The following is a 23,378-nucleotide window of genomic DNA, read 5'->3' on the forward strand; positions in this document are numbered from 1 at the left end:
TTTCAATGAAAAAGGTGCCCTATAGGGTGCACCGTATGGGAGAAAAACATTGTGAAGTGGGGGCCCATTGAATGTATCAGGTGCCCTTTGTGTTTTTTTGTCACTGCCCCTGAGACAGCCTGAGTCCGCCATTGGCAGAGGCTATGGGAGCGTCTGTAGTTTTGTGGGTATTTGGTCATAAACCAAAGCATTGGACAAATTAAACATTTGACCTAATGATGGTGCTACAGTATGATGGTAGATGAAAAGCTAACCACCAAAAGCGCCACAATTCACTCCTGAAGGGAACGTGAGTGGTGTATCAAATCTCATGGCTATAAATCCAATAGTCATTGAGACATTTCACTCAAAACCTCAACCTCATGTTGGCACCACATGAAATGTCAGGGGATCACCAAAGTCATAAACTAGATATTTTGGCATAAATACAGTTTGCTACCTGGAATCAGTTCAGTTTTTTAAGCTTGAAAATAGTCAGTGAGTCTCCACAGATAGATTTTCAGAGCATTGTATACTTTTATGGGCTCAACAATGCAAACTAGTGTTGCTGACCCACATTAGCACAGCAAGGGAAAGGGATCAGGCGAGGTTAGAGTAAGACGCCGAGTAAATGATCACTGGTGCTTTGTCCCCTCACAATGACTGTGATGCATCTTGCACAAGATCATGTGCTTCCGTCATTAACCTACTGTGACCAAGTCAGCCTGTTCTCTTGTTTGTGCATGAGAGACGTGACTGTATAATTGGCAAAACATTTACGCAATCAACATAAAATAGTCCACCATTATGTCAGAAGCCTACTTTAGCCTCAAACTGTGCAATTACAAAGATGAGAGGCTGAATCGGAGGAACAAGTATTGAGTTTAAATGCGACTTCTACAAATGTCCCACACAAGTGTCAAAATTTTTAATTCATCTGACCCTCATTTGTCTGGCCCACAAACACCAGCCCTCAAAATCACTATGGAGACACCTCCATTAAAGACAGTGAGAGAAATGTCACACAAACTCTGCAGATTCACACAACAAGCAGCTGACGTGCTTATATAAACAGGCACAGCACTTGTCCAAAAGCTGCTTCTTCCGCAGTATAAACCTCTGCGCAATCTTGACCTGACAAAAAAAAGGAAGTTTCTAAGCTCTAACAAGATCAGTGGAAGGGGAAGAGATCACTAAAACAATACTTTTAAGAGTAAGGACTAGTACCAAGAGTAGTAACTGAATCATTCTTGATTGAATCAGTGATTTATATATTCAAGTTTGGTCATTTCTTTGAATTAGTTACACCCAAAACCAAACATTATGATGCCTATAGTCTTTTTTTGCAGTGACTGCTGTTGGCTTTTACGAAGCTTGGCTAAAAATTCTTTGCTATACTAGTCAGCATCAAGCATAAACACATACACCACATTCTTGTAGAGATCTTGTTGTGCCTTTTGTCCGCTTTAAAAAGCCTGCATTGTGCCACTGCTGTCTGCCCACTCCAGGCTTCATCATGGCTCCAGAATATGCACAGTAATGTTCTGTGACCGCTGAACAAACTAAATTATTCAGAGATTAGTCATTAAATACAATATGTATATGAATCAGTCTACAAATGTAAAGTAAGGTTGAAGTATTTTATTGTCTGATAGACAAGAACAAGTTTCTTTCAATAGAGTTCAAATGGCATAAAAAAAAAGTTTGCAAACTGTAGGGAATTCACCAAAAACAACATTACTTGCTGGACCTCCAGTAATTTCTTTGCACCTCCCGGTTATCAAATGACATAAAAACAGATATAAGCTTTCACATTTGAGTGATCCATCCTTTTATTAATCTATAAAGGCTCTGCACTGACAATGCGCGTCTGGGGGTGAGGGGTATAAAAATAAAAATGCAATAAAAAACATTGACACTAAAACGTACACATAGCTGTGATCTGAGTGGGGGGAAAAAAAAAAAAAAAAAAAAAGATTACTATGACATTTAAGGCATCCATATTCCCTCAGTGTGAGAGACCCACACCATGACAGCAGCATCTACACAAGACATTCAGTGGCTTAAATATCCGCAGCCCTAAATACAGCATAACACAACTAGCTACATATGGCCCCCAAAGACTGCCTAAATTTCAGTCTCTTATTCAAGCCTAGGTGTGTTTACTGTTGCTGAACACATTCAATGTATCTGGAAACACGCAGATGCATCAACAAAGTGGCTAGTGACAAAGTGTACACAAAGGTGTACCCACGGTATGCATGTCCCTCTCAAACATGAACATAGTTTTACATTCATTTGCAAAAATGTACAATTTAAAAGTGTTTGAACAACAAATGCTCTCGTTAGAAAACAAACAAAAAAACATCCAGAATATTACAATTTTGCTGATAAAAAAATGCACTTTTAGAAACACAGAAGCCAAACCAGAACTATCAGGCTCATTTATGCATAAGCTTTCAACTTTTATATCCCAAGTCTCAAACAGAGTCACTCAGGAACTGACTGGCTGCTATTAGATGAACTGACAAACTGTATTACAAAAACACTGTAGAAAATGTGACACCAGTCAAGTGTCATTTACATTTGGGCAGAAGTGCGTTTACCCACAGGAAACCAGATATCCCACTAATCCCTCCCAAAGTTCAGCACTCCTCTACCACGGTACCAGCCGAGGAGGAGTACAGTTTTTTCTTTACAAGTCGGAAACCTGGACTCAGTTTAAGTACTTGTCTGAAAGTCGGGGCGAAGCAGGTTCCCATAAAAAGGAAGTCCCGCAGGCTGGGCCAGGCAGTGCCATCCTGCTTGAACACAAGTGTCAGCTCAAATGTGGGCACCACACTGGCGTCGTACACGATGCGCTCCAGCCGCTTGCAGCCCTTGTCCAGCTCCAGGTGGACGTAGAGGACGCAGCCACGCAGGCCGCAGGGCTCGCAAGACGCCAGCCGCAGCACTTCCCGAGCTATCCTCCGCGTGAGCTTCTCGGGTACCAGTACAGAGGAGCAGTGCAGCGTTGTCTTCTTGGCTCGTGACAGGCAGTTCTCAAACATCTTGGCCAGCTGTTGACAAGTTCTGTCTTCAGTGACATCTGCACTCCTCTGGGGCTCAGCCAAGCAGTGATCCCAGAAATCCAGTTCTGGGGAAAATAAAGAAAATTGAACACTTGGGAATCAATTGTAGCTTTCTTATTTAACATCCAAATAGTGCGGAGCAATAAATGGCCATTTCAAGATGGTAGCATGCACAAATCACATCCAGGTTTGCTCTCAAGATTTGACCAGTCTAAAATTGCCAATGGATGAGAGACTGTGGGAATTCATAACTCCCTTCTGGTTGCAATTTCTGGATATTTTTAAAAAACAAAAACAAAGAACAAACAAAAAAAAAACATTTATATAAACATCACAGTAGGATTGCTAAACTGTCCAAAACCTTAAGATGGGAATCAAACCAATCTAAACACAGGGTTTACATAACAACAAGTCAGCGGTTGACTGCAAAAAGATGGTTTTGCAGCCTGCTATTGTACGCAGGCTGCTGTTGTGCAGGCAGACTGAAGGGATGACTTCATCCTCTGTTGCCTCCCCCCCACCCCCCTCCACTGCTGCAGCCATGCACCACACAGGGATAAACAAGCACACAACTGGAAGTATCCAGCAACTAGCAGTTTAGCAATAAAGACAAAAAACACACAGAGAAAGACCCGGTAAGCTTACCTTTCTCAATGCAAGCCTGGTCATATCTTCGCTCAAGCAAATCCGAGATGCATTCGCTGCTTTTGGTCTTTAATGTGCTTGTGGCAACCATGGTGACAGTCTTGATTTCACCAGGAGTGGGCTGTTTTCCTGTGGTTTTAGCAAAGCTGCCTGGAAAAAAAATGATGTAGCGGCGTTAATGAAACAGTCGAAACGGGTTGTTTTTAGCTCATGAAGAGCCAGGTGGCTCATTAAGGTAATTACTTCACCATGTAAACGACTTAAACTGTGAAAATGTAGCACTTAATAACAGTCATTTCATGCCCGCCCCCGACAAAACAGAAGTTAACTACTCAGCTAGCTATATCATTTCTGGTCAATATTGAAATTACTTACCTTAAATATTATTTAGTGCAAAATAATTTAGGTTAGACGGTTTCTCATGAATAAATTCATACGCGCACGCCCTCTCTCTTTCTCTCCCACACTGACATACATACAGACACACGAAAACACACTGCACAAGGTAAAGTTCTGAGGAGTATTTATACCTTCCTCCTACTCAGCTGACCCGAGGGTTTGACCAATCAGAGCACGTCTTTCGACGAAGGCTCGAGCGTCTTCCTGATTGGCCGTGAAATAGCGTTCGAATTAAATAATTGACCAATACTTGTGGGAGGATACTTTGGTTGCTACGTGGACGGAGCAACAGGCCGGCTGTAGCCTGTGAGTTGAGTTTGCCTTGAAAAAGGGCTGAGTTATGATGAATCCACCTGAATCCTGCCCTTTGTCTGCACACGAGGGTTCACCCACCTGTTTCACAGGATGTGGGCAAATATCAGCTTTCTAGACATTTTTATTTGGAAAAATATTTAATATTAGTAAATATTACAAATATATTAGTGTCTTAATCAATTCCAATTTTCAAAACTGGGCACAAATGAAGCATTACATGAACTCAAATACTTTATTTAATTCAGAGAAAGTCTTGGTTTAACCTTTTTGTGGTGTAAGGGCCAAAGAAACATTTTTAACATTAGCTTATTCTTGATTAGAGTAAATTTTAAATTGAATACAACCATGCAGTTGAAATATAGGTGCACGAAGAGGAGTTCATACTCTAACACAAATTGTACCATCTACTATACAAATTTACACCAAGGACTATATTTTATATCATTTAACAACTACAAGTCCCTTGAAGCTTTGACTGTATGCTAATGATGGTTTTAAATCTTTGTTTAAATGATGAGAATATTTGTTTAAATGTTACTATCCAGTACAGTAATAGATAGCGTGTTTTTATCATATCTTACATCCCTCATGAATCTTTATAAAGGCAAATCCTTATTTTAAAAGCTGAAGCGTGGGTAGCATTTTCAGCACAATTAACACATGAAACATGAGGCAGAAGCATGAATATGGAGTCTTGTGGTTTGATCTGAAAAGCACTGGTTTCCAAAATTGTGTCCTGGGACCCTTGTGTGCCAAATCGAGAAGGTGTAGGGGTCTGCAGTAAAATGAAGCATTATTAGTGGTTGGCATATGTGAAAATATTCAAGAATAGCTGCTGAGAGAATGAAATTCTGGTGCCTTTCATCTACCACAGGCATGTAATTATCAGCACAAAGATCAGTATCTCAGATGGATGTCTAAAACAAATCAAAACAGACGTTTGTGGTCCTCTGCACGAGGAAGGGAGGAAGCCCAGGTTAACTGATCCAATATGTCTCATCTTACTGTATCGGTGTGTGTAGGCCTATCCATGTCTACATTTGGCAGATAAAACACTGACCACAGTTGTTTGGCTCATCAGTAGTTTATCCCCAATCAAACACGGTCTCAACAGAAATTTTCTCTCAGTAACTGGATCTGCAACCTCTTACCCCCAGCAGCTCGGCTGGCTGAGGGTAATGGAATCCAGTGGACGAGAGAGTGCTTTCCTCCAGTCACATGGGGAGAACTAGATATGCCTCAGAAAAAGTCACATGCTTTAGCTAGTGTTACTGCCTTTGTGGATGCAGGCATACTGTGTAAAGTGCTGGATAAGCAAGGCCTTTGTTTAAGTTCTGTGCAAAAGGCACTGATGTTAGCGCAGGATAATATTAAGCATTCAGGTCATTAAATGCATTTTATCACGTTGTGACAACAGATCAAGGTAATTTTAGCAGATTTAATGTCAAGAAAGGCGGCACTATCAGTCTCGAGGAAGAAAAAAATAGTTTCTAATCTAAGGCATGGACACCACAGTCCAGAAATGTGTAACATCAGCAGTCATTATGACAGTGTTTTAATGAGGTTTGAACCTAAATTTATGTTGATTCCACAGTTTCTGAGAAAGCAAAGCATGCAGACCTAGTAGCCTACATTTTATATTGTATCATAAAAACTTAACAAGCAGGGAGGCATATAAATAGTAAAATTATGCAGGTCAACCAATAAAGTGGAAAATAATAGTAAGTGAAAAGTTTTCATATCCTGAACAAGTCTGTAGTTTTGAGTGTGAACTTCACTGGAATATTTAAACCTCAAATTCAACATGTATTTGCTGTACAATGGAATAAGGAAAAAAAAACATGGTGACTGAAACTTGCCTCACTAGTGCCCTGATTCTTATCTGTTGACGCCATCATACTTTGCAACAATGTGGGTTAACCAAGGAGCCTCAATGAAAATAAAGTAGCACTATGTGATATTACTGCAATGCCTACAGCTGACAGTAAAAACATATATACAGCAGCAGAATCAGGGCAATACAGTGATATATTTAGTGATGGGAACAACATTAATTCACACATAACCAATATTAACAAGTGAACTGAGATTCTTAAACCTAAAAATCTTACAGGAACCAGGTAGCATGTTACGCTAAGAAGATAATAAAGAAAACATTGTATATGGTATACTTATCAATATATACTTATCAAGAGGATTTTGTTTAGTGATGAATGTAAATTACAATTAAGTTTGTTAACTTTGCTTTTTTCCTGAGTGTCCCTAAAGTTCAGAGTTCAGGGAGAAAGCCCTCTCTGAACTCATGCATGAAATAATACCCTGCAACTAAAAGCTCAGGAGACGTTCCGTGTTTACAGCAGCTGGGAGATCAATCCGTTTGTTGTTGTCAGTGCTAAGATGTCTCCCTGCGTCTCTGTTGCATTTTGCCGTTATATTATCTTTGCTTTTCCGTGTACTGCAACTTGTGTCTCTGTAACATTCTGCGCTCCAGTTATGCAGACCAGAGCTTGATGCAAATTTGTGATCTCTATTGAATTTCACCGGTAAAAAGAACTTAAAAATGGAAATCTTAAAACCTTTCCTTGAAACATGAGAGCTATCATGTTTCTTTGTGTAGCAAACATCTGGTGTACAAAGACTTTAAAAGAGTGAAGAGCAGGCTACAGTAATGTCAAGCACCTCTGCGTTTTGACCTTCACTCCCTGTTGGTAAGGCAACCAAAATCTACTTGTGAATTTGCTCCATGTGCCAGCTCTTGTTTCTCCGGATGAGGCAAAAAGATAAAACGTGTTGTGTTTCAGGTTACTAATCCATCGTAGTTCAAACGAACCCTCTGTTAAGAAGGCTGGTATGCCAGGCTGGCACCACTCTCTGCTCAGTAAAACGTGCTACCTCGCTCCCCCCATGAAATTTAACAACAGGAGTCTTTTTGCTGAGTTGCATTTCTCTGCCATGGGAGATAGATGGTTGCATGTGCAGGAGTATTCCTTGTGCATGCCAGAGGCTTGCTAGTCTTGCACATAGCTGACATGTCTTTAAATGAGGGAGTAAAGTCCTTCAAGTAAAAAATAAAAGTCTTTTCTTTGTTACAGTAAGCAGACAAAATACTTTCATGGTCATCACTTTCTTACTCCTTTATACCTGATAAATATTGTCTCTGTTTTCTTGTTTTGCTTTATCCATTTAATACAGATCTCCATCATCTCATGTAGTACTGTCACTAGATTCTACATGTCCCTGCAAAAATACAAAATCCTAGTCATATTAACACCTGGTTTTAATGCATCTTTTCATTAGTGTTCCCTTCACAGTTGAAATAATTAGACTGTGACACTCCTTGAGGTACCTGGTAGCTAGGAAAGTTGTGTTGATTTGGCACAAATTAGGCGATAAAATAGACCAAAGGCTATCTAAAGGTAAAGTACTATGAGTGTGTTTATTTGACAAACATGAGGGTTCCAATTAGAGACAAAGCAAACTTGTATCTCATTTGGGTCCTTAATTCAATAATGAATTCAAACAGAGCCATAACGTGTTCGTCTTTAGCTGACATCTAAATCCTGTCCTTGACGAATTATGGGTCAAAAGGGCTTTGATGTGTCAATTTTATGAATTGAAACCAGTTGACCCCATTTTCTTATGGACATTTTATGTAAGTCACTTCCTCAAGAGCAAACCGCTAAGGCAGCAATTTTCATTATGCTAAACTGTCCAATCTGCTGTAAACATATCAGATTTAGAGATCGACTATGTGAAACATACCTCCATTAGTGAAGAATACAGGAGTTTTCAATAAATGAGATTGCTGCCTTACATAGGCGACATTCAGCCAGTTTCAGTTATGTAACAAGAGAAAATAGGCACTCGATTGAAATGAAATCTAAGGGCAACATTTGTATTGATTTTTTTGCCGTCAAAGGTTTAACGTGCTTTAAAAGAGAAAGTGAAAACATCTTGAAAATGGAAAAGTAGCTATTTGACCTAAATAGTGAGATAAAACACTGTGAGGGGAAAAAGTCTGGCATGGCATCTTGAATGTAATTCAGCCCATGCCACAGGTGGTAAGGCATTATACTTGTGTGTGATGGGCTTTCTGCCAATCTGCTCACTGTCTGATTGGTGGAAATGTGCCCACAGTCAAAGCTGTTACCCAGTCTCAGCTTACAAAGGCCACAGAGATAGAGCCAGAGTGTGAATCAGTTCAAAATGGAGGTCACAACAACAAAATGGCAAAAGCGTCTTTTTATTAAGTCATTTGAATCGATGCAGGTATTGTTCCTTTAATAAAACGTCAGCGTGGAAAGATTCGATGACACAGTTTTGGATTTCTTATGTACTGTATGAAAATTATGCTGTGAATCAAGCAGGGACACGGAGTGAGATTTTAGCATTGGTGGCCTATATCTCACTCCTCTGTCAACAACCTCATGAAACCCCTCTGCAATAAACACTTGCGTAAGAACTGGAGGCCAAAGAATTGAGCTCCCTTGTGTTGTGTTGACAGTCTGCTCCCCCCAGTGGCGAATCACTGCACTTACACCCAGTGGAGGTTATGGGTTGCATAAAACATATTATTCCCAAATTTCCTGCCATCATAAAGACAAACATGATTTTTAACAGGTTTTTCATCAGGCTACGCAGGTATGATTACTGGGTTTGTTGAAGTCCCACAGACACATAAGAAGAGCAACTAAAAATAAATTTAAAAGGTTATTTGTTGAAGTCTAATAGAACAGTCAATATCATTTCACAGCTAAAATGATTCATTTATTTCTATATTACTTTTAGTGTATTTTTATAAAATTGTTGAAAGGTGTATTCCCTATAAATATCTAATCGAGCAAAATATGTGTTTCAGTAAACCAACTAAAGATCCAAGATAAATTTAAGATTAAATTTTATGCATTGAGGCTGAATAACAAAACATTTTGTCATGATTTATTAGAGGTTTAATTCTTGCCATAAAACAGTTCCAGTGTCTTTAGATTACAATCCTCTGCATCAACTGTGCTTTTTTCTTGTGCTTGATGCAAAAATACACATTCAAAAACACCTTTACTGCAGATTCTCACTACTTTGAGTTTAGCCACATGCACAAACCAAATTGCCTGTGGATGTGCAGTATTGTCACGAGAGGAAAGATTGTTGGCTTCAAAAAAAATTCCAAGTAGAGAACACTGATGGAATAATATTTAGCTACCTCCTTTTAAACAAAACTTTATAAGATACATAGAAAAACAGGAAAAAAAACATCTCACACCTCATAAAGGTCTGTTCTTTCAGTGACAAAGGACAACAATACAACTCTATGCAATCACAAAATAATGCCATCATAATCTGTAAAACAATTCAAGGCAAATAAATGATGTGTAACAAACCAACCAAAGCATATGATAATTATAAAACTATGCAATTAACAGTGATTTATTACATCCAATATTGTTGGATCCGAGGTCAGTGCACTTTACAGAAAATGTGTTTTGTGACACAACATGTCTTTGTCAATAGTATACTGAAGTAAAAGTTTGTAAAGATTAAAAATGGATTTACTGTATTCCACAGGCAGTGATTCACCTGCTTACAGAGTATTGCTTATGCTCTCAATTCGAAGAGTTTTAAGTCTTTAGGAACTTTTGTGATTGAGAATAAGTTCACTTCTCATTGTCACAGTCACAAAAACACTGCTTTTAGAATACAGAATCATACATAAAACTGCTGTTCAAAATGTTTCACAAAATTCACAAAAAAATTTAAAAAAAATCTGTCATCTAAACAGTTTCCTCCAGAACATCATCGCGTGGGCGACACTTGTGAATCATCCACTGGTCGCCTTCATTTTATCTCGCAGCAGCTGAAACATAGATAGAGAAACATAGAGATTGAATAGATCTAAATAATTCTCTGGGGTTGGTGTCTTGTATTTAAGCTTTTCCTTTTTTTTTTTCCTTCCTGCAACGATGAAACACTAGACGGCAGTGCTGCATTGACTATGTAGAGTAAGGGCGAGTATGTGACCCTGGTTATGAGGTGAAAATGTAAAAAACTGGTTGAAAACCAAATCGCACGATTTCCTGAAGCCAAGCGTCATATAAATGTATTGAATCATCATATTAAATTTAATTTTTAGGACTGATAAGCTTATTTTTTCTGGTGTAATTGCTGATAAATAACATTAATTCAAAAAAGAAGCTGTTTTTGTTATTGAGCTTTTAGCTTGAGCGTGGGATTGTAAGGTTTTATCTGTGTAGAGTACAGTATGTGGGGAACAAGTTTGGCAGTCAGATAAGAATTTATAAAGCTGCAATCCAAAGAAATCCAGTAGTCTGTAACAACGTAAACACTTTCTTCCTCAGCAAAATTCCAAAAGCATGACTCCATTTCCCTCCGAAGCTCACAGTCAAGTCATCTAGGCCCGATTGTATTAGGGAAGGAAGGCAGGATATTTAGTGACCAAGTTTTTTTTTTATGGGTGGAGGTGTAGGGGTATAGAATGTGTGTATAAACCCCGTATGACACATATGCTCACACGTGCATGTGCACATGCATTCACTCCACCAACACACATGCCCACAACGTCTGGGCCACATTGACATTTACTGGCTGCACAATAGCTCCCGTCCAAAATAATCTGTGTTTATGTTAGGAAGTCCCTATCTTTCAAGCCCTGCTGCTTGTTCGAGGGCGGGGGCGCGAAATCACAGGAAACACCTTCTGTTGCCCAGCAAAGCCCAAAAGTCCATACAGCACAATGAGATATTAAAAGCCAGTAACTTCCCTGGAATAATTGCAAGTTTGTGTCTGGAGAAACAGCTTTACCAAGTGATGGAAGAATGCAAAAACAGAAGGAACTTGGAAGGAGCTCTTGCAGGAAATAGATGGAAGGCAGCTCACCATTTTCTTCACCGCCTGATGACTTAACTCCGAGGAGCATGACACCATCTTTGGTGCTTTCAGGTCTGCTTTGGAAAGATGCACTGCAGAGAGTTCAGGAGACAAAAGGGGTGAATGCTTTGGTTGTAAATGCACATTTAAAATACAATCCATTACATGACGCAAAGTTTAAACTTACTTCTCAGTTCCACTATCAATGGTTTCTGTTGAATAGAAGAGAAGAGCTCATTTAGGGGCTGAAATATGTATCTTTTCATTTAAATGATGTATAAGTGAGTTATCTGTGTGTACCTGTGTGATCGTGGGCCTTCTTGTATTTGAATTTGAGGATGATGGCAGCAGCAGCTCCAACCAGGAGGACAGGCAACAAGATCAACCACAGCCTTTTGTCTGAGGGTAAAACGGGAGGAGATCATCAACAACATCAATCCAGTTTGACTTGTCTGTTGAGCATAAAATGTCACTGGTAGACAAGCGATGTAGCAGTTGACCTTAAAGTACAGCATACCAATCGAACCAATCACTTTAACATCATAGTCTCCACACTGCAGGGCCTCAATCCATGGATATGGTCACTAAAGGTTAATTTTTCTTACTTTAAAGGGCTGCAACTGCTTCATTATTGGTCTTAATTTTGACGAAATCCCCAATTAGTGTTAGCATGGTACAGTATGATATGATTACTTTTTCTTTAAAATGTTGAACTTGCAATAACTGATTTTGTGACCCCTTTCACATATAAGGAGTCACTGTTAGATCATTTTAAAACCTCCATCTTTGAGCACACCCAGCTAACAAGAGCAGAGTACAGTTTAGTACATTACCTGATTTGGGGGGAGCCTTCTCATCACTGCCAGTCTGAGAACCTTTTGAAATAATGTGTTTTTTGATTAGCTTCCTGTCCCTTGTTAGTGAACAGTATGATTGAGAATGATTCATTATTTAATATGACTTCTTCAGTATAACTTACCAGCACCTTTCTCTTTAGCCATTTCATTCCCATTTCCTACCTTCGATGGACTGGTGCTAGGCGGAGGGGAAGTCTTAGGGCCTTCTGGGCCTTCAGAGAAGAACAAACATATCAGCATTTTAAATGTTATATTTAATCTCTTTCAGTTAATAATTATTCCAATTTTAGCCTCATATCCCATAAGGTTTGCTTCAGAAATGAAAGAGTTACTGTTCTTAAACCATGAAAATAGAATTATCCAATCAGATTTATTTTTGTTGTTGTCTCTGGGAAGAGAAAGGGTTAGCTGGCTCACTCATTAGTTAGGACTCATTCATTACTGTGTTTGTTCAGAAAGTGACAGGTGAATTAACCAATTACATTTTGATTTATAGTGGATGGGACCAAAAATTATCCCCTTGGCCTTCCCAAAGACAATATTTTTTTGGCTTCCTGAAGCTGAGACTAGCTCGCTGCACATGCTGTAGTTATGTTCTTCATGTATTAATTCAAGGCCCCCTTATAGTGTTGTTTGTTTGGAAATTCTGTTGGGAAAACTCTGCTAGCTTTGCCATTTCTTTATGGGATTTCCCGTTGTATTAATATGTTGTTAGCATCATACTAAGCGAGTATTAGTGTCCTGTCAGCCAGTCCAGCTGGAAACCTATTTTCAAATAGTAGTGCATTTATTAAAGCTCTGAGTAGCAGACCAAATAAGTTTGGAGACAAATGTATTTTTCTTTCACTTATACATGAATAATAACAGCACGCATGACTGTAGTTTTGTTTGTTTGTTTATTTGAGAGAGAGCTGCAAGCCTCCTCCTGCTGATTTTAACAGATTTCTAACAGAGATCATTTTAGCTGAAGGCCCAGCTATAATAGTGTCAGTTCAAGGTAATGCTATCATATTGAAATTAATAAAGATATACAAATATGAGAAGTCAGTCAAGATTGTTACAGTTACAGAGTTCAGAATAAGTTTGTAAGATTGTAAATGGTTTATGGTTTTACATGGTTACATGGTTGCCTGTACATTGTCATGGATGTGTGAAGCCATTAGAGTAAATGTATCCACCTCACAGACAGTGTTGACTAAAGAGGATGTTTGTGATCATATGTCATATTATGTTGGCATTACATTTTTATCTATGAATGTAAATACATAAATATAAAGAAAATGATCATTAGAAAGAAGGGCTTGTTCTCTACAAGACAAAACATGTAATGTAGTGTATATGACTGACATACTGTACCTGTGGCATTAGTAGTTGTATCTGCAGGAAATAAAGATCAGCATATCTCAATTTTAGTTAAACTTTAAATACTGTTTATGTTTATATTTTACTTATGATAATAATGTTTTTTTAATTCATTTGACTTGCTTATGATTTGATTTAATTTTGTACATACCATTTGATTCTGGTTTAACCGGGGTGTCATCTGGTCCTAACAAAATTTAAAGTAGTTTTAATAATGCTATCAACACAGTTGTCATTTGAAAAAGATTACATCAATCACTCACTGGCGGATAAACTATGATAACATATTAAGTTTTACAAGCTCTAATAATCTGTCAAACAGTAAGAAAAGTCTTAAGAAATAAAAAATTAGTACTTGTAATGATGTAATACTTGTACCAATGTCCACTTACCTGGTAACACATTTTCCTGTTCATCTGAGTGGTTTCCTGGATTTGGATGGTTAGAGGATCTTGGCTGCGTAATGTTAGTTTGCTCTTTAGCTACTAAAGTTAATAAAGAAAAGAAAAAAAAATCTCATGTAAATTTAACAAATCTCCATCAATAATGATATTGCTAATTATGATGATTAATAATTATTATGACTCTGATAAATTGTTTTTTTTGACTCATCCTCCAGGTCTGCAGCATTTTTATGACCCAAACTTTTGACCTGCTTCACTTTACCACCATTAGGCCAACTTTGCAAAAGCATTTTTTTTTTTTTTTTGACACAGATAGAGTTTATTTAAGTGCCCAAATAATCTCTGTCACACTTCACTATAACATACCGCTGTGTATCTCCACCAAACCAATGAAAAACAAAGATTGCATAAGGTATTCAAGTCTGACTTTCAGCACCTGGTGGAGGAGTGCTCACAGTCTTCTGGTCTGGTGATGCTGGTGGAATTGAGGAAGATTGCTTCACAGTTGTTATGGCTGGAGACACAGCTGTTTTGGGGGGGGAAAAGGGAAAATACCTGTTTTCAGAAAAATGGTCTATCTATCTATCTATCTATCTATCTATCTATCTATCTATCTATCTATCTATCTATCCATCCATCCATCCATCCATCCATCCATCCTCCAACCTTTTGTTGTTGATATGATTCTTGTTGCTTCTGTTGTTGTTGGTGTTGTAGCTGGTGTTGCTGATTGTGTTGATGCAGTTACCGTTGCTGTTGGAATGCAAAAAAAAAGAGAGGCATTGAAATTAAAAAAAAGGGTTGCGTAAGTAAGTTAGTGTAGAAAATAAACTCTGGTCATGCTGTCACCGGAATCAAACAATCACTGTTATTTCAACAGAGGAATCTGGGCTACACGACAACATGCAGGATTGTATAAATCTAAATTTACACTTTGCCCCACCCTGCAGTTCCCACAGCAGTTTGTCTACTGTGAAAAAAAATAGATAAATTCTTTTATTTATTCTCATGATGTCTCATGATTCTTCTCAAGACTCATATATCTGTTCATTAAATATGAAGCTATACTAGCCGCAGTCTCAGTCCAAAGATAACAAAATTCGGTTGTTTAATCAGTTAAAAAAACTAAAGCATAAAAATGACAATTTGGAGTTTTAAAGGACCAGTGTGTAGGATTTAGTGGCATGTAGTGGTGAGGTTGCAGATTGCAACCAACTGAATACCCCTCCCTTCTCAAGCATGTAGGAGAAACTACAGTGGCTGCGAAATTGGCAAAAAACGTGAACAGCCCTCTCTAGAGCCAGTGTTTGGTTTGTCTGTTCTGGGCTACTGTAGAAACATGGCGATGCAACATGGTGGGCTCTGTGGAACACACACTGGTCCTTTAAGAGAAGTTACGTGCCAGACAATTTCTTGGTTAGGAGCAGTTGCCAGGCAACCAGCTGAGACTCCAGGAAGTTAATGCCCCTGGTTTCAATTTTTGTACAAATTAAACAACTGAGATATAACATGTTAATTACTGAGGTTTACAGCTGCTGGTGGGCGGCGGCATGCTAGCTGTTTCCCCCTGTTTCCAGTCTTAGTGCTAAGCTAAACTGCTGTAGGCTGTAGCCTTATATTTAATGCACATATAAGAGTGGTATCAATCCTCTCATCTAATTCTCCACCAAAAGGAGAAAAATTAATTTCACAAAATGTTGAACTATTCTTTTAATGCTTCACTCACTTTGTGGCTTTACTGTTGTTGGTGCTGATGTTGGCTGTTTCTGATGTTGTTCATCTTGTTTGGCTGTTTCATCTGATTCTTCTGATGAAACTGTAAAGCAGAAACACAACTGTGACATGTCACACCATAACCATGGAGCTTGACTGACATTTTAAAATAGCATGTTTTTATATTACAGGTGAAATCAGCGATCACATTGCTCCATTCACAACTGTATCAAAGATGTCTTTACTGATTGCTTTAGACTAACGTTGTGCTCACAGTCACTGGACACTGGGATCACTAAACCATCCTGCTGACTCTTACGCTCTACATCCTTACTGTCTGAGTGCAATATTTAAAACTTGTGTTATCTAGGAATTAAAAATGCTCCCATCATGAAAACACCAGCATACATTTGCCTTTGTAAAACATTTCCTCAGACAGATTCTCTATTTTAGGTTCACAGATGCTTATTTGCATTATTCCTGTTTGGCACGGCTTTAAAGGCCAGTGTCTGAGACAGAGGCTTGCCCTTGCTCCAAGTGTCAGACTGAGGATGAGAAGTCAAGATAGTGGTGGCGGTCGTGGTGTGTTGAGGTGGATATCCTCTGCTTGAAGCACCGCACCAGGGTGAAGCTGCATCCTGTCCCAGACACACTATTGTTGTCCCCCTGACCTGTGCAGCCAGGCTTCCTGTCTTCACTGCTGTCAGCTGTGACTACATTCAACATATTTCACACCAGAGCGCTCGCTGAACGGCTGAACTGCATGTTTCAGCACAGACCACATGCAGCTCTGTCTGGCTTTATGAGTGTTAGTAGCTAGAAGACTAGCTGAACTCTTCATGCCATGAGAAATCCAAGTCAAGTCTCAAGTTCTTTACAGTAAGTCATTTAAGACATGTCCAAGTCACTTCTCAAGTCCATCAAGTAATGCAAGACACGTCCAAGTCAAGCCTCAGGTATTTTACCACATGTGTCAAGTCTGAAGTCCATTAAGTAATGCAAGACAAGTCAAACCTGAGTCATAAGTATTTTAGAGCAAGTTATAAGTCAAACTTTAAGTCCTTTAAGTCATTTGAGACAAGTCCAAGTCAACCTTAAATCAATTACAGACAAGTCCAAGTCAAGTCTGGTGTATTTTGGAGCAAATCCAAATTCTATCTAAAAAAAAACTAAAAAAAACAACCAAATCAAGTGCAAGTCTGGGCTCAAGTACTTTTAGTGCACATATCGAGTCCTTTAAGTCACTCTAAACAAATCCAAGTTAAGTCTTAAGAATTTTGGAGCAAGTCTCAAGTCTCAAGTCCTTTAGCTGCTTCAAGTCAAATCACAAGTTTTCCTACATCTTTAAAGCCTCTGAATGCAGACCATTATTTTATACAGATTTTTATGTGTATTAAAACTGTTTTCTACATAGCTGAGACTAAGTCCTTTCACTGTATAGTCTAATAATTAGGGTGTAGTATATAAGTACAGCCTCCACTCCTCTTCAGTCTGATTTAAGTCCAAGTTTCAAGTCTGTTTTTTGTCTGCACATAATATAAAAACATATTAGACGGCCAAGCTTAAAACTAATTATTTTTTCTTTTTCTTCATATTGGTTTTCTTTATATGCTGTGGAGAAAAAAAATTGTAAAACTGTCTCTGTTGGGTGAGCAGCGGGCAGGGTGAGGGTGTTTCCTCCAGATGTTTACTGCTAAACGCTGGAAGTAGATTTGTTGCCAGTTGGGACGTTTTGGTCTCAGGACAATGATCTGTTTTCTCTGTGAGAGAGGGGGCAGCTTGGTTCCCACTGGCTATCTGCTGTTAGATCACCTATCTGGTCAGTGCAGGACAGATAAAAGTTATTTTCCCTCTCCACAAGAAAAACAAACAAATAAATCAGAGCCACCCCCTTTTTTTTTTTTGCTTTGCTTCAACCAGGAGACAGTCATTTGTCACTTTGGCACTTGAGATCCCTCATTTCTGAGGTTTTGATTGATGATTTCTTATGTTCATAATGAAAAAAGAAATTCTGCCTTCACTTTGACTAAATCTAGCAAAAATAACAAACTACTTGCAAGTTTTTCTTTCTTGTTAGTACAAATGGTCTGCAATAAAAGCAGGGGACAATTGAAGACATGCACGCCCACAGATGCACACGCACGCACGCACGCACGCAACGCACACACACACACACACACACACACACACACACACAGATCTTATCTCAGCCTGGATAAATGGAAACGCATTCGTTGAGTGGTTGTCTCCGAGGTAACGTTCAAAGTGTGAGTGTCTTTTGAACAACATTGTGATCTTTATCTTTGCACATACCGAAACAAAACAAAATTACATGACCAAAAAAAAAAAAAAAAAAAAAAAAAAAGAGTGAAACATATAACACATTCAATCCCTACAACCACTGCTGCACAACAACAATAAATTTATATTTATTTTCTCACACCAATGGAGTCAATTTTTTGACACTATAAGATATAAGTTTCAATTTTCTTTCACACGTCCACAAAGGAAATCATTTCTGCACTGACTATGCACGGAAAAAAGGCTGACACTATCTTAGTTAAAGAGAGCTGAAGACTTTTGATGGCCCTCAGCTCTGATTCACTGAAATCTAACAGCATGTATCAGTCAAAGACAGTTTGAATGGTTTCCTTACCTGGAGTGAAGACATGGACAGATGCTAGGAGAAGGAGGACAAGAACCCTGATGGTCTTCATGGTGATCCTGGCGGCTGTGAACCCCTCTGATTTCTTCCTCAGACGCTAACTGACTGACCAGTGGAAAAGGTGTCCGGGCTTGGGCGCTCCACTGCTGATGCTTATTTTGGCACTTCCTTTAGATAAAGAAGGGGAGGAAATACACTGGCTTCCCTTTTCTGACGTAAAATGGGTGGCTGTGGAGACCAGCGCAAGGCAGCCAGTGGGTGCAAGCCTCAATCCTATTTGACAGGAATCTCAGTTTGGAGTAACGTGTTTCAATGCAACGTCAACTCCCATCTCTTATTTTTTCCTGCTCTGACACCACTTGACCAATTTGGGAGGAGGCTGGAGCTTACTGGAGACCTCGGGGTGCAAAAACAATTTCATTTGTGAACGATGATGCCAACCAAAAAATATGCTATCCAAGAAACGTGCATCAAATAAATCATATGATAAGATGAACTGATGTGAGGTACTTGTGTTTCAGAAGCCTCACCCATCCATTAACGGGAACTACTTGGATCACACTTGCGCGTGTTGCCTCACATTTCCGATTCATACTAGCTGTCACATGCATGTGTGGATCAACAGCACATACTTGATAAAAAATATAACATTTGTTTTGTTGAACAATGATTGGAACAGACGACACAGAGCCAGCCCAAGGGAGCTGCTCAAATATCAAGCATGACGTTTCACTATTCTTCATTGTGTGTGGAGCAGTGCCTCCTGAATGCATGGAGATGACCTCAGGTAGGTCACCATGCAGACTGTTAAAGGGCTACAGAGAGGCTAAACCATATTACTATTTAGGCATCTTTAATGATAGCTAAAATATCTTTGCTGAGGCTGTTATATGACGCCAAAAGCGTTTTACTGCCAAACAGAAGCTGTAAACAACCGGCCTTAGTCCTCATTTCATTGTCCCTTAAAGATCAAACTCACTTAGTGTTCACATTATCCCTCTGAGGCTACAAAATCTAGCTCCTGTTTTTTGGCCCTCCCAAAAAACAGGATGCCAGAGTTTACTTCCTTTCATTTGAGCATTGTGTTTGATTTCAGTTGAACAGAACATTGAAGGACACTTCAGAAACCAGGAGCAGAAACAAGAAAATAGGCTGTTTAGTGAAACTTAGGGTTGACGTTGGAGTATCTTATCTAGATTCATGGCAGAAGAGCAGTTAATGTAAAGAAAAAATGTTATTTTGAATCCTTTTCTGATATCTCAAATCAATGGTACTTTTTAAGCAAATTTATGCTTAAAAATTTGTATTTCTGAGGTGCAAATCTGCTCTGGAATTGAAAAAACAAATTGTTCTGAAAGTCTACGTCTCTACGCTCCAATCCACATTTTATCTTTGTAAAAAGGGGAAGACTGCAGGTATTTGTCTCTTATGTAGACAGGTATACTTGCGCAATCTTGGCTTTGTCTCCAGAGTTTAATCAAAGAAGTCACGAAGGTTGATGAAGAGGAAACACCTTTGTTGTAAAATTGCCAAGGAGCAATTTCCTATCTGCATACTGGGCAGTCAATGCCAAATTCCACTTGAGAAAAAATTGTACACAGAACAGCAAAACACTAAGACTATTTTACAAAAAAATCAACTCCTAACATTGGAAAGACGATATGGCTCCATATAGAGGACAGTTGGAGGTAATATGTAGGGTTGGAGGGCTTTTTAAAGGTCTATTATATATTTTCCCCTCTTGAACTTCGAGGTGTGAATTGTTCTATTGTTGATGTTTTATGTTGCATAATCATTGGTGGAGGCCTAAGTCACACACACACACACACACACATACACACACACACATAGAGGAGAGGCAGGTTCATTTCAAGTTGAAATTCATGCACATTTTTATTGAACAGTTATATAAAATACTTTTCATAGTTGCAAGTGCATGCCTCATCTGCCAACAGTTTTGAAGTTAAATTACAAAAGCAAGGCTTCATGTCGTGTAGTGAATTACTTGGGCACTTAAGCAGTTCTTAAAAAAGATTGAAGTATTTTTTTTGTTTCATCTTAAAGTATTGAGCAGTATCAAACCTGTAACTGATATACAAAGCAGAGTTCCAAATAATAATAGTAATAATAATCAAATTACACTTTCTGTGGCACATTTACAAAACAGAACAAAACCGATTTACCTGTTATATGACACAAACAGCTAATCATGCATTTTTGAGTTCCACATTGTAACCACACACCTCACAAGAATTGTCAAACATGCTTAATTGGACTGTGTGCACTTACAAGCGCAGGTTAAAAATATGATTTCTCGTCCATCTTAGATAATTAAATGCTTCAATTACAAAAGAAGTTGAAGGCATAGAGCATCATGGTGTTAATTGAAAGTATGCAGGTATACGTTTCCAGTATATGTTCACTAAAGCGCAATATATTTCAAAACAGGCTTCCACAGCCAAGGTATTCAGATTTTCTATTTCCTTTGTTTGATTTTTATAAAACATGCATAGGCAGACACTTTAAGTTTATTGTATTCTTTTTTTTTCTTTTTTTTTTTACACAATATAGGTTCTCTATTTTTACTTTGTTCGCAATACTTAAAAAGAGAAAAAATTAACACTCAATTCCAGCAAGCCACAATAAATCTACCCCCCCCCCTTCCAAAAGAGACAAAAAATAAACATATTTGCAAATGATAGATAGGTAAATGTAAATTCCAGTTATGAAACTCAAGAAAATAGGTATTCATTACCGAGTTATTTAGCCATTATACAGAAAAATCAGGTCAAAGCACACACCAAAAGAACCTGAGGTAAGCATAATATGTACAAAACCATAAAACGTTCCATTATTTGGCATTTCGACAACATTGCAACATTCTTTTTAAGACTGCCTAATTCATTTCAGAGCTATTTTATAAGAGTAGCAAAAAAAAAAAAGTTATCAATAAATAGTCCTTATTTAGTTTGTACACCCTTATATGTTAAAAACGTTATCTCATGTTCTGTCCTTTTTAGTGCTGTATTTTTGTAAACGTACAATAGTTAGTAAGAAGTTACACGACTTTCCATTTCGGTGTAAATGAGCAAGGGTCTTTCAAGAAAAAAATAAAACAAATAAATCACCTTTAAGATCTTACTTTCCCTCTCTCTCTTTTTCTCTGACATACTGCGGTGTGGTGTAGAATCAAGCACAGACAGGCCTGACCGTTCAGAAACGTGAACCAGCAATAACTTAGCAGATTTGACTATTAACTAATATTTTGAAGGCATATCCAAAGACTAGCAAGTGAGATGTCCCCCCCAGTGTGAGCCCTCTCCACACTCCAACACTCCCATTCCTTTCCACTCCTTCACCCTCTGCCCCTTTTCTGTGGTGGCGGGCCGTGATGAGGCTGGGGGCGGGGCAGCCCCGTTGGCCAAGATGGCGCCTGCTGCTGGCCTTCACTGGATGTTGCTGCCGCTGCTGGTGCTTCCCTTGGTGTCTGTGCCGTTGGTCTCTGAGGACAGGGCCTTGTTGAGGGAGTTCAGGCTGGCGTCTGATGGCAAAGCATCTCGCCGCGGCGGCATCCTCTCATTGATGCGGTCCAGGCCCTTCGCTTCCTCGAAGCTGGTGATCTTGTGTTGGGGCGAGAAGCCCTTGATGGCTGTTGAGATGCAAGAAAAAAAAAAGGGGAGAAAATGGGGGAAATCAGGGGTGATTTTAGAGGGGAGAGATGAAATGATTAAAATAAATAAATAAATAAATAAATGGGGTCACGCTTTCCACGCTCACATTCACCCACACATCAATTTGTCTCATCTTTGGTTTGATCTTGTTTCATGGAATTGTTATGAGTAAAAAAAATGCGTTTTTCTGAGAAAACGACAACTTAAGAGACTGCATCTGAGAAGCTGTTGACTACATCCACTGCAGGTCATGAAAAATGAGTAGCTTAAGGGTTGTTTACACTAATCATTCAATCAATAAACTTTTCACTTTCTTGCCAAGAGTTGGATAAGAAGATCCATACCACTCTCATGTCTACCCGTTAAATGTGAAGCTGCAGTCAAGAGATAATTAGCTTAGCTTAGCATAAAGACTGGATGAAAAAGTTTTATGTGGGTCATGTGCGAAACTGTCACTCAACTTGTCATTTTTCTACATCTGTTTTTGTACAGATTCAACAAACGAGATAATAACATGTTAATTAGTGAGCTTTAGAGGTGCTAGTAGGCGGATTTTATTACTTTTGGACAGAGCCAGGCTAGTAGTTTTCCTGTTTCCAGTCTTTATGCTAAGCTAAGCTAACCGGCTTCTGGACATATGAGAGTGGTATCAACCTTCTCATCTAACTCTCCGCCAGGAAATGAATAAGCATATTTCCCAAAATGTAGAACTATTCCTTTAAATTAAAATTTACATATAAACTGTAACTATGATGTGACATGAATCTGTATTTTTCATAAAGCTGAACTAAGTTGTTAATTAAACAATGCGGAATTGTTTAAATGTACTATGATTTTAAAAAGGACAACAGCATATTGTACAACATATTTTCCTATTGATCATTTTGCATGTTAGTTTAGTGCTTCAATAACATGTGAGAACAATTAATGTAAAAAGGATAAAACTCATTTTTATGAAATGACAACACATTAACACCATCAGAGTTTTAAAATATTATAACTGGACAGACAACAGGATTAAATAATCCCTCTAAATCTATCGTGGGTACTCCTGGCATCAGGGTCAACAGGTTTTCACTGTGCCATGCCATCCATGCTCTATCAGCCTTAAATATGAGAAAAGACAGCTACAGATATATCTTCTGGTCATCTTGTGCTGCTATTTTGGAAATTCTCTACACATATGGACTCTATGAGGATATCGGTGCATTTATCAATAAAAATACGGCTAATGTTGAGGAATATCTTGACTCAAAGGCACAAACCAGAGCACCTGAGGACCCCGAACATCCAGACCGCCCCATCACGTCACAGATTAAAAATGATAAAAGGGGAAGAAGGAGAATGATCAAAGAGACAAAAGAACAAGGGGAGAAAAAAAAAAACACTAGTGGAGCCCACTGAGACATTCACTT

At 38.6% G+C, this 23,378-nt stretch overlaps 3 protein-coding genes across 6 annotated transcripts in view; all 3 read right to left on the bottom strand.

Moving 5' to 3' along the window:
* Positions 1-1,605: 1,605 nt before the first annotated feature.
* Positions 1,606-4,219, bottom strand: LOC137174469 (DNA damage-inducible transcript 4-like protein). Its single transcript, XM_067579767.1, has 3 exons — positions 4,071-4,219; positions 3,696-3,845; positions 1,606-3,115 (listed from the first exon to the last, which is right to left on the bottom strand). The coding sequence occupies exons 2-3, from the start codon at positions 3,784-3,786 to the stop codon at positions 2,625-2,627; spliced, it is 582 nt and encodes a 193-aa protein (XP_067435868.1). The 5' UTR covers positions 3,787-3,845; positions 4,071-4,219; the 3' UTR covers positions 1,606-2,624.
* A 4,414-nt stretch (positions 4,220-8,633) lies between these two features.
* Positions 8,634-18,571, bottom strand: LOC137174176 (mucin-1-like). Its single transcript, XM_067579326.1, has 13 exons — positions 18,284-18,571; positions 15,641-15,730; positions 14,581-14,667; positions 14,351-14,440; positions 13,903-13,992; positions 13,662-13,697; positions 13,505-13,525; positions 12,271-12,360; positions 12,125-12,166; positions 11,592-11,690; positions 11,479-11,503; positions 11,301-11,383; positions 8,634-10,260 (listed from the first exon to the last, which is right to left on the bottom strand). Exons 1-13 carry the CDS (start codon positions 18,342-18,344, stop codon positions 10,247-10,249), a joined length of 828 nt encoding a protein of 275 aa, XP_067435427.1. The 5' UTR covers positions 18,345-18,571; the 3' UTR covers positions 8,634-10,246.
* Positions 18,572-20,166: 1,595 nt separating this feature from the next.
* LOC137175080 (protein phosphatase 3 catalytic subunit alpha) overlaps positions 20,167-23,378 on the bottom strand; it is a 74,591-nt gene continuing 71,379 nt past the window's right edge. For all 4 annotated transcript variants that reach the window (XM_067580739.1, XM_067580738.1, XM_067580741.1 and 1 more), the window contains one exon: positions 20,167-21,941. In XM_067580739.1, the coding sequence (XP_067436840.1) occupies positions 21,739-21,941 (203 nt within the window). In that variant the 3' untranslated portion in view covers positions 20,167-21,738. The remainder of the gene's footprint in view (positions 21,942-23,378) is intronic.

Source organism: Thunnus thynnus, chromosome 22 (assembly GCF_963924715.1).
Source record: "Thunnus thynnus chromosome 22, fThuThy2.1, whole genome shotgun sequence".
NCBI lineage: Eukaryota > Metazoa > Chordata > Actinopteri > Scombriformes > Scombridae > Thunnus > Thunnus thynnus.